At 41.1% G+C, this 15,412-nt stretch overlaps 1 protein-coding gene across 1 annotated transcript in view; it reads right to left on the bottom strand.

The window, feature by feature from the left end:
- Nucleotides 1-15,412, bottom strand: part of Wdr41 (WD repeat domain 41) — a 51,991-nt gene that overhangs the window by 13,095 nt on the left and 23,484 nt on the right. The window contains exons 3-7 of the mRNA XM_028760209.1: nucleotides 11,108-11,156; nucleotides 9,342-9,473; nucleotides 7,279-7,341; nucleotides 3,528-3,639; nucleotides 620-682 (exon numbers count right to left, since the gene is read on the bottom strand). Of these exons, the coding sequence (XP_028616042.1) occupies nucleotides 620-682; nucleotides 3,528-3,639; nucleotides 7,279-7,341; nucleotides 9,342-9,473; nucleotides 11,108-11,156 (419 nt within the window). The remainder of the gene's footprint in view (nucleotides 1-619; nucleotides 683-3,527; nucleotides 3,640-7,278; nucleotides 7,342-9,341; nucleotides 9,474-11,107; nucleotides 11,157-15,412) is intronic.

The raw sequence follows: 15,412 nt of genomic DNA, 5'->3' as shown, positions 1-15,412 counted from the left end.
CACTGTACACATGCTCTGATGACATCACTGTACACATGCTCTGATGAGCCACTGCAACCAGAGTTACGGATGCTCAGAGACGGGCACGCCTCATACAGCATGTGCTGAGGGCTGACATCCTTCCCAGGTGCTGGTAATCAACTATCCAAGTCTTTCTTCTCCTCACATCCTTCTCTGGAAAATAGGTCATGACACATTTCTACCTGCATCTCTGACAATATATTTGCCAACTGTCAAAGAATCTACAAGATTATTAAATTCTAATAGCCTTTACATTCAACGTGTGCTGTCAGCAAGCCTCCCAGCTAGTATCAGCGAGAACTCTTCTTGATGTGAATAAACTCTGAGTGGAAACACTGCAGCTGAGTGATTTTAGAACAGGAAATCTATTGTTTAATCAAATTAACAGAAGACTGTAATGTTGTAATATGGTGACAAGAAGAAGAAGTCTGACCTAACACTTTGAGAATGGTTTACCCTGTATCAGTTTCAACAACACCAAAAGGCTAGAGCTAGGGCAGAGGCAGACAGCTCTGAAATAAAGCCGATTTCGTCTTTCTGACACAGTTGAATGTATGTATTCATGTAGCTATGTAGACATGTATAGACATGGGCTCACTCAATTCTCTGCCGACCGCTGCGGCGACACAGTTTCCAGGGATTTCAACCAAAGCGCTGATCCCTTTAGAAAAAAAAGATAAAACAAGGAAATTATTTCCTATCATGGCTTACATCAAAAACAAAACTTTCTTAATTTCATATTAGTCATTTCCCATAAAACATAGTTAAAACCTGCTATGTGAACACTTCCTTTCTTGCTCACACAGGGAAACTGGGCTATGAGGACGTTTCTGGTACCTTTGGAAGACACTTTGGACACACAGCTAGGCTCTGACTATTGCTCCAGCAGTGCTAACATGGCACACTCAGCCACTCCCATATATTAGCAGGCACCCCTTATGATGAGCACCCCAACCACCATTTGATGGTGACCTCAATGAGGTATGAAACTGGGGTTCTCCCTCAGTGTAAATGTAAGACTATGCATGTTCCCTAGCACTGAATAAGCTGGTAATGAAAAGACATTATCAGGCCTCCATCCTTTGTGTTGACATAACTCTTAAAATCCTTTAAATCTCCCAGCACTGTGTTCTAATGAGACCATCGGTTGTCACTGGTAGCTCTGGGATGAGAACTGCTCCCCTAGAAGGAACAAAATAGGAGGGCAAAGTTGGCACTTCCAGCCTTAACCCTTAATGTCCAAGGAGAGAGGGGCAGAAGGTAATGTTGGTCACTAGTAACAAATGGTTTAATTAGCCATATTTACATAATAAAGCCTCCATAAAAAAAACCCAGGATTTAGATAGACTCAGTAAAGCTGAACATAAGACAGTGCCTGCAGGGAGCACACTTAGGGAGCACACAGAGTCTCTGTGCCCCGTCCTCCCACCTCGCCCTTTGTATTTCTTCTTCGGTGCTCTTGTAATAAAACTAAAGTGGGCAAATGTGTTTCTCAGAGTTCTGTAAGTCTCCCTAGCAAACTAAATCATGATTTACAACCAGGGTGTCAAAATCGAAAGAAGAAAGAGAGAAAGGAAGGAAGGAAGGAAGGAAGGAAGGAAGGAAGGAAGGAAGGAAGGAAGGAAGGAAGGAAGGAAGGAAACAACAACAAAAGAAATGATGGGTAGGGAACTACCTTGAGGACCAAGCTTTTAGCCTGTGAGACGGGATACTACCTCCAGGTAGACAGCGTCAGCCTCAACAGGTCAGAGGACACCAAGTTGTCCATCTATCTGCTCCTGCAACACTGACTGTCAGACCATTTGCATATGAGCACAGACGAAGTGACTCTCCTGTGCCGAGCCTGTCAGTCCTATCTCAACACCCTCTAAAGGCTAAGAAATGGTCTGAAACAGCACGGTTACAGCTAACTAGTGCATTTCCAAAACGACCGATGTTGAGATGACTAGACTTCAAACCACCACCCTACTTACTTATGTGCAGAATGTTAGTATGTGGGGTTTGGCTGCTCTGACTGTTGTTTTCAAAAGACAGGGTCTTGCTATATTGTCCAGACTGGCCGACCACAGTCCGTGTCAGCTTTCTGAGTAGCTGGACAAGATACTGTGCTTGTTAAGCACCCAGTACTGAGTACGTTTTCAGAGCTAAATCATAAAATGGTCTCAGACTAACCATAACTTCAAGCATTAAAAGGTTGGAATACTGGAGCATATTAACAAAAAATTGTTTAACAAAGTTAATCTTTCCACTTTGCTATATATTACCTATATGTGTGTCATATTCAGATGCAGATGTCCCACTCACTGGCTTTCCTTCCTGCCTGTCACAGCCTAGCAGCACTATTGCAATGCCTGCACTGATTTCTCCTCCTCATGGGTGTGTGTTTTGTGACTGAGTGCAAGAGATGGAAGAAACATGAGCGAGCATAAGAGAAAGACGTGGAAGAGGCAGGAGAGTGGTTTTACATGTCTCATTCATAGCCCAGGCTGGTCTCAAACTTATGAAAATATTCCTTCTTCAAGAAGAATTTTAAATGCAGAAAATGTTCTCTTAAGGACCAGTCAGATGGCTCAGTGCATAAAGGTGCTGGCCACCAGCCTGGGGCCTGAGCATCCACATCATGGAAGACAAGGATTCTCACTAGTTGTCCTCTACCTTCATACAAGTGTCATAGCCTGTGCCCACACACACACACACACACACACACACACACACACATACATATACACACATGCAAAACACATATATATGTGCACATGTATATAAAAATACACAAAACTGTAGAATATTAAGTGATCATGATTCTGCTATCCCAAGCTTGGGTATGGGCATATACTGAAAGTACTCAAAGGTTATCATGGACTATATGTGCAGCCAAGTTCACTGTGACACTAATTAAAAGAGGGAGGTGATGGAATCAGCCTTCGTGTCCATCAAAGGACGAATGGATAAGACGGTGTGATACGCACATGCACACACATGCATACAGTGATCACATGATATGTATATTCATGCACATATACACAGTGATCATGCGATATGCATATCCACACAGTAGAGTGTTATCAGCCACAAAGAGCAAAATCCTATCATTGTCAAGAAAGCAGATGAAACTGAAGATCACCATCGAACGTAAAATAAGCCAGATGTGAGAATTCAATGCTGCATGCTTTCTTCCATTTGTGGAGGAAGGGTGACTTCTTTGGGGAGGAAAAGCTAATGAGGGTGACAGGATGGGTGGCTACCATCCAAACATTGCATCCATGTATGAAATACCACACTGAAACCCAATACTCAGCATAAATAAGATACGTGTGAGTGTAAACGTTCATTAAGTTATTTGTCATGTGAAAATACTCATCAAATATGGCTACCTACAATCCTCAGAACAACAAAAAGGAAATCCCACATGGACCTTTATACTGTGCTTATGTCTCTTTAAAGACTCAACTGTGTCTTTTACAGTCTATCAGCTGTGTCTCATAGTTACCTTGGTTGGTTTTTACCTGTATCAGAAAGGTGGCTGGTCTTACACAGCAGATCCAATTTTCGGTTCCACACACCTAAGTCACTACCACCTGAGAGCCAAACATCCAGTCTCTGAAGAACAGCTAAGCACTGCAAAATCATTTGAAATGGATCATTAGTTTAAGAGAGACTAGCATTGTTCTGTGGTTTTAATTTATGTCCCCAAGTTCTCTGACGTCCATCCATTTGAAAAGCAGTTTGGTTTTCTTCTTGCTGACTACGTGCTCTTGAAGTGACCACCATCTCACAGAACATGGAGAAGAGGTGATTTCTAAGGCAGGTGAAGAAGATGCTAGGACTCCCCTGTTCTCTTAGATCACTGTCCCAAGGTGACACTTAAGCTGTCCACACAGCAAGAAGCTGAGGCCTGTGAGCACTACAGAGCAGTAATGTGCCAGGACACATTGAGCCTCTGAGTAGGGTCTCAGCCCAGACAAGCCTCCTGGGGATGGACAGTCAGGAGACCCTTCCACATAATCCTTAAATGCCTTATAAAACTAAAACAAAAAAACATGATACTTATTTTTAACTAAGTCTTAATAATTCTGCATGATAGACTTAAAGTCTTTCCAGGAAGTAGAATCCTTTGTGTGGTAACTCAGGGTCTCTCTCTCCAAGATTCATGTCTTCACAGCTGGCTCCAGTAAGTTGAGTGGTAACAAGGACAGAGATTGAATTAGAAAGGGGCGGGGTGGGGGGCTTGCCTCGGCTCAGGATGAGGCTACTTTTAAAACAGGTGAGAGAGAAAGTTGAAAGCAATCACATGCAGTGTGTGCTTCAGAAGTCTACCTTGTCTAGTCTCTGGGCTTCTGCGTTAGCCCTTTATTCTATCTATTGCCAACTGAAAATCTATTATGTGGATACGTACATTTTGTTTATCCATTCTCTAGCTGGTGGATAATTTATTTCTCGTTTTTAGCTAGTATGAATGCTGGTGGTCTGACATTCACTACATACATACGTGTGGGCATGTTTTCACTTGGTGTGGGACTACACACAGGAGGGTTATTGTTTAACAATTTACCAGATTGGCAACTTTTTGAAGGTCACTGTAGTATTTTACAAGTCCACTAGCAATACATAAGCCACGGTATGACTTTTCCATGTATTTATTAACATTCAAGCCCTGTCCTTTCGACAGGGAGCTTTCGTGGTGCTAGTGTGTATGGGACGGTAGCCCATCGTGGGTTTGAGTCTCTCGCTAATGATGATAAACTTTTTCTCATGCGTTTATTGCCCATTTATATATCTTTTGGGAGAAAATCTCTTCCACATTCTTCTCCTCCTTCTTCTTCTTCCTCTTCTTCTCTTAAGATTTATTTATTTAATGTATGTGAGTACACTGTAGCTGTCTTCAGACACACCAGAAGCGGGTATCAGATCCTATTACAGATGGTTGTGAACCACCATGTGCTTGCCTGGAATTGAACTCAGGACCTCTGGAAAAGCAGTCCGTGCTCTTAACTGTTGAGGCATCTCTCCAGCTCCTAAAATTTATTAATTATACTTCTTTATATTAATAGTTCTTTGCACATTTTACATACATACTTGATAAATTTTATATATACATATATATGTGTGTATATATTTATATATATTATATGTATTTATATGTATGCATAAACTGTATGTGTAAATATATATATATATTTATATTTCCCCTAGTCTTTGGATTGTATTTTCAATTTGTCCATAGTATTCTTTGAACAACAAAAGTTTTCATTAAATTAGGCCCAATTTATCACTTTTTACCAATTAAATTTATTACTTTTTATATGTATATATTCAGCTGAATTCCTCACCCTCCTTGAGACAAGGTTGCACTATGCTGCCCAGGCTGATCTTGAACTCATGGATTCAAATGATTCTTCTACCTCAGCCTTCCATAGCAGGAAGTCCAGATATGAATACCACACCTAGCAGACCTCATTAAAAAAAAAACACCTATTCTTTCTTCCACTGAAAGTTGTCGGCTCCCTTGTAAATTGACTGTGTATATGTGTGAGATTTTATTTTTGGATCTTCAGTTCTACTCCACTGATGTGTTTCTATGTCATTGTGCCACTACCCCACTATCTTGATACTACATCAGTAAGGAAGTTTTAGAATTAGGAATTAGAAATCTCTATGATTTCTTTCCAGAACTGTTATGGCGATTCTGAATCCTTTACACTTCAAGTTTCAGGTTAGTTTGTTCCTTTCTGAAACAAAAATTCAGATTTCTTTTTTAAATTTTGTGATTGATATTCCATCTGTAGGTCATTTTGAGAAGAGTTTAAATCTCAGTATTACATCTAACCCATGAACGAATGATAGTTTTTCAGTTAACAACTCTTTCTTGACTTATGTGTTTGTATGAGCATCTTGCCTGCAGGTAAGCACGCACACTGAGTGCATGCTTGGTACCCACAGGAGCCTTGCATCCTCGGGAACTGCAGTTGCAATGATTGTGAGTCAGCATGTGGGTGCTGGGAATCAAACCCGAGTCCTCTGCAAGAACAACAGGTGCTCTTAACTGCTGAGCCAGCTCTTCCAGCCCCTAGTTTTTAAATTCATTTACTTATTCGTAAAATTCATTGAACAGTGTTTTAAAGATTTTAATGTATAAATCCCCTACTTTTAAAGACAATTTATTTCTAAGTATTTTATTCTTTTGAATGTAACTATGAATAGAATTTTCTCAATTTGATTTTAAAATCACAATTGACTTTTGTATTGCCAATCATGTACCCTGAAACCTTGCTAAGTTAATTTATTGGCCTTAAAAGTTTTGTGTGGGTGTATGATTTTCTACAATAAGGTCGTGTCATGCATAAATACAGAAAGTTTAGTTCTTCTTTTTCATAAAAAATTTATGAAATAATCACTCTTTTCTTTTCTATTGTCTGATTTTGCTGTCCAGATCCTTCAGTGCAAGCTAAACAGATGCATGCTGGGAGTACAGATTTCTATTTTATTCCTGACCATACGGAGAACAGTCTGCTGTTTTCAATATTCGGTCACTGGATTTTCATTAAGTGACCTTTCTGGGTCACCTGTGAGTGTAAAATATCTACATGGGGAGAGAATGTTGGAGTTGGTTAACCGCTTTCTCTGCCTCTGGTGAAACAGTCACATGGTTACTGGCCTGGGCTCTGGCCATTGACTGACTTTCAGATATTCCACTGAAGTCGCATTCCTGGGACCTCCCTGGGTTGTGTTGTATCTTCCTTTCTCTATGTTGCTAGCTGTAGTTTGTTAATATTTTGTTGAAGATAGTATACTATCTTAAATACTTAGCGTGTTATCACTACATTTTCCAAAGTCTTTTTATCCTTGCCATAAAAGTCTCAATCAATATCTGCTTATAAAAAGATGAAATCAATGGCATCATCATTCAAATGTTTTGTTTTAGAAACAAGAAACTGATGTGTCCTCGAGGCCTTCCAGAAGGCGGCAGGCAAGGGACAAAGGCCTGCCTGTGTTTTGGTCAAAGCATAAAAACAGAAGAGCTCCTGTTCCTGCTCTGTACATGCTGTGTCTCTTAGCAGGCCCTGCTGTGAGCCCACTAGACCTGTCTGCTCACACTCCAACACATAGGATCCCAAAAACCTTGTCTTAAACTCAAATGGTTGTGTGTGTGTGTGAAAACAATGGTTTGTAAGACCTAAAGAAATAATTTCATCCAAGCCATTTTGAGAACATCAACAAAAATACTACCAGAGGAACCTGATTTACTGACGATTTTACCTTTACAGTAGACTGGAAGCATGTGACTCTCTGGATTTGTTGGCCGGTGTCACAATCCCAAACTTATCATTATGTTAAGAAATAATGTCCAAATAGAATTTTAAAACTTTAAGTGTGAGATAACATTTTGAATTAACAATTGAACCGCAAGTATAAACAATCAGGAAATCCTTAAGTAAAGTCTGAGCCAGCTGACGTTCATAGATCTGCACAGCAAGTCATCTCTTCAGGGGCACTTCTACCAGCTACAATGTTACTGCGAGGCCATTTAAAGAGGCCCACGAGAGTGAGTGCCCTGGAGTACTCATCTTCATGGGCATTAACCACCAAATCTGCTTAAATGTCCTCGTGGGAACAGTTTATCACAATGGAATAAAGGTGGACACACATAATGTTTTATACTGAGAACCACCACATCTCCCAACAGTTTCTGAGAGTTTGCTGCAGTGTACATGCATGATTATATGTATATGTTACAACAGTAACTGTGTGTCTCTGTGACTCTGCATGTACTGTCACATGGGACAGGGGTTTTAGTTTGACTTACGGAGCTTTTAACACAGTTTCCTATGGTGTTACATTTCATGCCATATACATGGAAATATCATACCATATACTCGGAAATGTAAGTAATAAATGGATGGCAAATACACTATCATGTCTGATATGTATTTTACATTAACATTTTAAAGTTAGTTTCATAGTTTATTAATCTTATCTGATTATTTTTAATTCTATGTTACTCTTTACATGTAGTTAATTATAAAAAATGGAGATGCCTATGTATTCCTATGCTTGTGTTACACTCAACAAACTACTCCGTCATAAAAAAGCCTTCTCGATATTAGACAACGCTTTCTGGCCTTCAGCTTCTCAGTTCTAACACCACCTCACTCACAGTCTCAACTGTCTCTAATACTGATTGATACAGCATCCTAGCAACAGCATTGCTTAAACAGACACTGTGTTTTAAATTCTACTTCTGCAGAAATTATAACAAAGAGAAAAAGACAAGACCTTGAATGGATAAAATAAAATTTTCCCTAAAAAAGCAGCAGAAGTAAGGCTACTCTGGTGAACATCTGACCAAATCCTACACCAGCGCACACAGGTTAGCCTTTTGAAATGTCTTCTGGAGCTGTTCTTACCTGCAGACAATTTATCTAAACACTGTTTCAGCTGATGAACTCATTCCAAGTGGGACATAAGTCAGTCCTGGTTCTAGAGAGGTCTACGAACCCATTCCTCCCCTGGGTTTACTTCCAACGTAACACAGCTAAAACAGACTTGTCATAGCTGACTGCAGACCTACACACAGCGCTTGGCCACGGCTCCACAATGCAACTCCTTGTAAAGCTTCTGTTTTATGCTATTTGATCTATTTTATCAGAAGGCCATTGTACACAGCTTCAGGCTACTGACCTCGTGTAAGAACAAGAACCCCTAACATACGAGCACATTACGGAACATCACCATTTCTATGGTCTTATAAATTCTAACCAGAAAGTATGGGAAAGCAAAAGTAAATTCACTTTAAGACTTTTAAAATACCAAGTTTTAAATACTGAGTGGAGAAGACTGCTCTTTTGTGCAGACCCACTCAGCAGCAGCGCAGGTTCTCAGGGGAGGGGTGGATTAAGTGTCTTGCCATACATGAAGGGGAATTGATTATTTTCCAGTCCAACTCATCCTAATTTCCCTAACGAGATAACGTTTTAAGTTCACATACTTCCACCCTGTCTTTTTGCACAGCCTGATATAATGAACACTCTGGAAAGAGCTGCTTCTGTCATGGAGTTCACTACAAGCCCTGACCTGTTCCTGCTGTCACCTGTCATGGGGTTCACTACAGCCCTGACCTGTTCCTGCTGTCATCTGTCATGGGGTTCACTGCAAGCCCCAAGCTGTTCCTGCTGTCACCTGCCATGGGGTTCACTGCAAGCCCCAAGCTGTCCCTGCTGTCACCTAACACTTCAGGAAGCAGCTCAGAGAGACTTGGATAAATCACTTTGCCATCAGGATGCACAGCCCCACACGGCTGCTGGGTCTCAGGTTAAGGATATACCGACAGTCCGGTCAGCTGAGGCTGTCAAGAGGAGCTGACTGCCGGCCTCACAAGAATCTAGGGGAGGAAACACGATGACAGCCGTTATCTTCTGAGTGTGTCCTCTGAGTTCCAGAAGTTTTTCTCCTGTCTGAAACACAAGCAGGAAAGTCAACAAACTTATGCTTTCCAGCCTGAAGAGCCTTAAGTACCATTAAGAATAGCCATGTAGAAAATAAACATATGCCATTTCAAATGATGTGTCTGGAATTTAAAAATTTTTAAACAATCAAATAAATATAATCTAATCAAGTATTAAAAATGGCTGTGAATAATTCTGGCTATTTTTTGGTCAGTATGCTATTTTAGGATATTTTCATTGTCAATTTAAAGAAACATACTTTTCTGTGATTCTTGGGAATCATGTAAGCTCTGCAACAATAGCAACAGTTTAGTCTGTAGACAGGAAACAGACGCATGCACATATGTCTAACCTCTGCAGCTATAGGTGCAGAGCAAATGAAAGCACAGTGGTCTGCAGGCACACTCAACCCAGCCCCTTCTCCCACCCACTCGTCCTCCTCCTTCAGTCTCTTTCTCACCTCCCAAGCAGAAACACACAATACCTATACATTTCAATCTTCCCAAGTCTGCAGGATTTCAAGAATGTGTTTACAGTACAGCTAGCCTTCTGCATCCACCATTTTTAGAAGATGGATTCAATTGATTTCACTTTTTGTTTATTTGGAAATAATAATACAGTCCAGGTTTGCCTCAAATTTATTATGAAGCTAAGGCTAGCCTGGACCACCTGATCCACCTGACTTCAGCTCTAGGATTACAGGCATGTGCCATGATGACTGGCCTAACTCAACCAATCTTAGACTAAAATTACATCTGTAATCCCAGACTTCAATATGCTGAAGTAGTCTGGGCCAGACCGTCTCAATCAACCAACCAACCAATCAATCAACCATGGAAAGAAACAAACTGTACTGAACATGAAAAGACTTTGTCGTTATTCCCTGCAACATTTGCATTGTGTAAAGTATGACATATACTCTACAGAAAACTTTAAGTACATGGGAAAATGTGAGGAGAGTATATGCAAAAATTTCACATGAACACATGAGCACTCAGTGTGAGGTTGAGGAGGACCAGAGCCACCCGTGGATACTTTGGGGTTAAAAGATGGCTGGATCTAAACAAGACCACAGGAAAATGAGGACGGAAGGTGAGCTCAGACAACCAGGATGAAGGAGCAAGGAGGGAAAAATAAAAACAGAGCAACCTGCACAACAAAGACCACAAACATGAGAGGAATTTTTATTATGCTATCATATAAAGTTGAATGAAACACTGTACCATCTTATGAAAACTAACAATTCATTTTTTTATGTCACTGCATAGTAGCTGACTACCCAAAACCTTCTGAGGCTACAGAGATAGTACGGTGGCTAAACACACTTGCTGCTCTTGCAGAGGACCCATATCAGGAGACCCACTATTCTCCTAACTCCAGCTCCTGGGGCCCAGACCTCTTTTAGCCTCTGCAGGTGCACACACACACACACACACACAGAGACACACACACAAACCTGCATACACTTAAAATATTATGAAATACTAGTCCCTATTGCAAATGAATATCTCTAACCCTTCCCATGTATTAACCAATTCCACAGGATAATAATAAGCAAACATACTGAGTACCACACAGTAGTGAGTGAGTTTTCAACCATAGCGCCATGCACTCATTACAGCCCAGGTTTAATGGGTACTTACCTGGGCATTCCACACAACTATAATCCCATCATCGCCGGCAGATGCAAACCTGGTTTGAGAAAAGAGGCCATGAGGAAAAATCACTAGTGACATTTAAGTGCTGAGTTTTTTTTAATGTAATATTATTTTAATAAAATTAATATTTGATGTTTTACATAACAGGAAGGCATCAAGGCTATTATCAAGATATTAACTGTAATGTATAGATTAAACATTAACATGAATTTTAAGGTCTATGTTCATATTAATATATTTATATTGGCTTCGATATGCTGATCAAATATTAACATGTTGATATTATAGTTATATTACTATTAATAGCACCTAACAATTAGTTGAATGAGTCCCTCTGTGTCAGCCTCAGTGCTAACATCTTTTTTTTAAACCAGCACACAAAGCGTTAGGCTGCACTATGGCATTTTCAAACTAACTTTGTTTCTGTGGATCGTCCTCAACTCCAGCCGCCTTTCTGCTTTCCCGTCACAGGTGTTCAGCCCCTCCCACGTCCTCCACACTCTTTTCTCCTTTTGTGCTTCCTTTCCGTCTTCATAGCTCACACTAATGTTCACAGCCACATAGATTAAAGACTTGGATCCACAGGAAAGAGAACATACAGCACGTGTCCTTCTGAGTCTGGGTCCCAGTGCTTGCTATAATATTTTCCAGATCTACCCATTTTCCTGGAAACTTTATATCTCCATTTTTTTTAACAGCTGAATCAAATTTCATTGTGTACATATACAACATTTTTCTTATCCATTCACATGGCAACGAACATGTGTGATGTCCCCATTTCCCTGACATTCTGAATAATTCATCAGTAAACATGGTTGGGCGAATCTCTGTGTGATAGGATTCCGAGTCCTTTGGGATGTTGGTTCTGCGGTCATTCTACTTTGAGTTTTTGGATAAACTTCACACTAATCCCATAACGTCTGCACTACCATTCTCTCTCACCAGCAGTGAATATGGGCTCCTCTTTCCACACATCCTTGCACGCATTTGTTGTCACCTGTTTTCTTGATAATATGCATTCTGACTGAGGTAAGCTGGAATCTCGGCACAGAGTGTCTGTGTCTGTCTGTGTGATGCATGCCCATCAGTGTAGTTTTAAGCTTGTGTGTGTGCGTATGCGAGGCCAGAGAGGAGACACTGGGTGTGTTCTTAATTACAGTCACACAGAGCCATGTCTGGCTTTTTACACAAGTACAGCAGATTTGAACCCAAGTCCTCATGCTGGTTAGCAAGTGATCTTACCAATGAAGCCATCTCCCAGCCCCTCAAAGCAATTTTAATTCGTATTTCCTTGATAGCTAAGGGTATGGAATGTTGATTTCCTTTTTTCAAATTCTATGTGTATATTTGATTGTATGTGCATACACAGAGAAGTCAAAGGTTGATGTTAGATGTCTTCTTCTACCACTCTCTGCCTTACAGTTTGAGAAGAGGTGTTTAATGAAACCCAGAGCTCATTAACTGGTTGGCATAACTGACCAGCAAGCCTTGAAGATCTGCTTGCACACTCTCCTAGTGCCAGGGGTAAAGATGCACTTGACTGAAGTGGAAATTTCTGGTTTCTTTGTTGTTGACTCAGTTGTGTCATGTGATGTTTTTCTGGCAACTGTCTTACAAGAGGATGTTGTTGCTGAAGCAGACACGTGGGAGGATGTTTTGCTAAGAACAGACATGTGGTGCCTTTCTGGAAACAGCCTAGAAGAGGGGCATGTGATGCTCTGCTAGAGCAGATGCTTGAGAGAACATGTGATGTTTGGAAAGGATATAAATACAGTCCACCAGACAGTGGATGATACTGGGTAGTAATGATTCACCGTGCCATTCTTTGCTGGTCATCCTTGGGCTTTGATGTCTTTGCTGACGACACTAGATGATATTTGTTCACCTTGCTATTCTTTGTTGGTCATCGTTTGCTATGACTTCTGAAGTAGAATTTTCCCTTAATTAAAAGATTGGATAATAAAGACGACAAGAAGCTGATCACTGTGTGAGGAGGAGGTAGGCCTTCTGGGTCCAAGAGAGGAAGAGAGAACACAGGGGAAGAAATGGTGAGGCAGGAGCAAAAGGGGGCACCATGTAGACCAGGAACTGTTAGATCTGGTGGCGGAATCTACCAGAATCCACCACCAGGAGATTTCTAACATAGAATAGTTGATGAATTTAGGATGATTGATTCTTCACACAGCAGTTGTGGTATCGTATCTGTTGATTTTTAAACTAAGATTGTTTGATGTTTTCCATTTCTCGACCTCTCAGGTGGGCCAGAGGGAAAGAACATAGCTGGGGTGTAATTTGGCCAGGCTTTGGGACAGGAAGATTGGGCAAGAACTGAGCTCCAGAGGAAAGGTAACTGCAGTGGAGCATGGGTTGGAGAGAGGATGCCCCCCACCCCAGCTAGCTGTGGAAATTTTGGAGTGCAGAGCGGTTTGGCAGCAGCTGGCCAGGGGGACCAAGAAAGTGATCTCGGAGTCCTGGAGAGGCAGAGCCAGCATTGGTAGGAGAGGCATTGCCTAGGGGAAACATGCGGTCTCAGTCTCTGGCTCTGTACCAAGCTGGGAACAGACCAAGACCACTGACCAGTGCCTAGTTGGCAATAGCGTGGATTGATTTTTAATAATTTCACACTACAGACTTCATAGAGAGGAACAAATAAAAAATCTTCTGGTGGTGTTCTGGGGGTTTCTTGTCATTTCTCCAGATTCGGGCACTGGCTGCTTCTTGTGGCTTCCATGGAGTCAGAAAGATTGGCAGAGCCTTGAAGTTTCTTCTGGATGGCCTGCTGTTGCTGATTCGTGAGTGGTGTTTGCCAGAGAATGGAGCTGCTACTGCTGATTCAAATAAACTAAACAGCTGATATCCTAACAATGCAGATTAGATTTGCTCCAAAGAAATATTTCTAAACAGGCCCACATCTTCTTTTGCTCTAGTAACCATTCTTTTCCACCAACTCTAGTGGATGGTGGGCTAAAAGAGAGGTTAATACATTTAAGAACCTTTTGAAAAACCTAAGCCTACACTTGACCTTCTAGACTTCTGTGTGTGTGTGCTGGGAGTCTGAACTGTGGTTCTCAGGCTTGTGTGACAGGCACTGTACTGAGACATCTTCCCAGCCCCAGGGACACTTTAAAAAATACTCACTGACCACCTGGGTTTCCTGTTTGAGAACTGTCTATTTATTTCATTAGCCCATTCAGCAGTTTGGGGATTGACTGCCAGTCTTTACACATTCTAGGTATTAATGCCCTGTCTGAAGCACATCTGCAAAATGGTTGCTTCCGTTCTGTAGCCTATCCATTCCCTATGCTATGAGGAACTTTTCAGTTCTGTGTATTCCCACCAGTTGGTTATCTGGGAGCTTTCCTGTGCATTTGGAGCAGTGTTCACAGAGTTCAAACACACTTGCATCTTGACATAGATTCCATTTTCCCCTAACAATTTTACTACTTCAGATTTTAAATTAAAAGCTGATATATGTTTTTAAATATTTCTTTGTGCAGAGTGAGAGACAGGGATGTGACGTTACCTTTCGACGGGCTGACTCTCAGTCCTGTCAGAACAATTTGTTGCACAGGCTGTCTGTCCCTTACTCTCTGTAGACACTTTGACACTTTGGCCAAATATTAGGTGGTTATACCTATATGAGTTTATTTGGGGTTCTCCATTCTGTTCCATTGCTTTACATGTCTGGTTTTACGCTACTACAATGCTGTCTGTGCCACCAGGGCTGTCATATAATTTAAGGTCAATGTATTGTGAAATCTTATTAGTGATATTTTCACTTGCACCAACAAAGATTATAACAAATGTTGATAAGATGTCTTGTAAATTCCATGCCAGGTATTAAGGGTCCAAAGATAAAGCACTTACAGGATTACAAAAGGGAACCTGCTAAAATGTAAAAGGGCAGATAGAGATGACCTTCAGTCTCCCAGTGGTTACAACTCTGTTACCTTAGATCTAGGTCAAACACAATGAAACCAAGCTGACAGGAAGGGACAGTCTAGGGATGAGATTCAGTTTTACCATCTTCTCTGTGAAGGCATCCTTTTAACTGCTTTTAAAGTCAAGACCTCTCCTTTGCTCAACTTGGCTCCCTTGACTTTCTTCATACATACTGGGTGAGGTTTGTAGATTCTTGGCAGTGGTTACATTGAAGATATGTGAAATGCAGAGAAGTAAAGAACAGTTTGTCTAGGGCCATGAAAAGGAAGCGGCAGTAAACACCGCTAGAACTGATACCTCCTCATCCTGATCCCTCTGCACTCAGGAACACGGTCTACATTATAGAGT

Source organism: Grammomys surdaster, unplaced genomic scaffold (genome assembly GCF_004785775.1).
Source record: "Grammomys surdaster isolate TR1022 unplaced genomic scaffold, NIH_TR_1.0 126391, whole genome shotgun sequence".
NCBI classification, from domain to species: Eukaryota; Metazoa; Chordata; class Mammalia; order Rodentia; family Muridae; genus Grammomys; species Grammomys surdaster.
The sequence above is the reverse complement of the archived record's forward strand: the minus strand, read 5'-3'. Positions and strand labels throughout refer to the sequence as shown.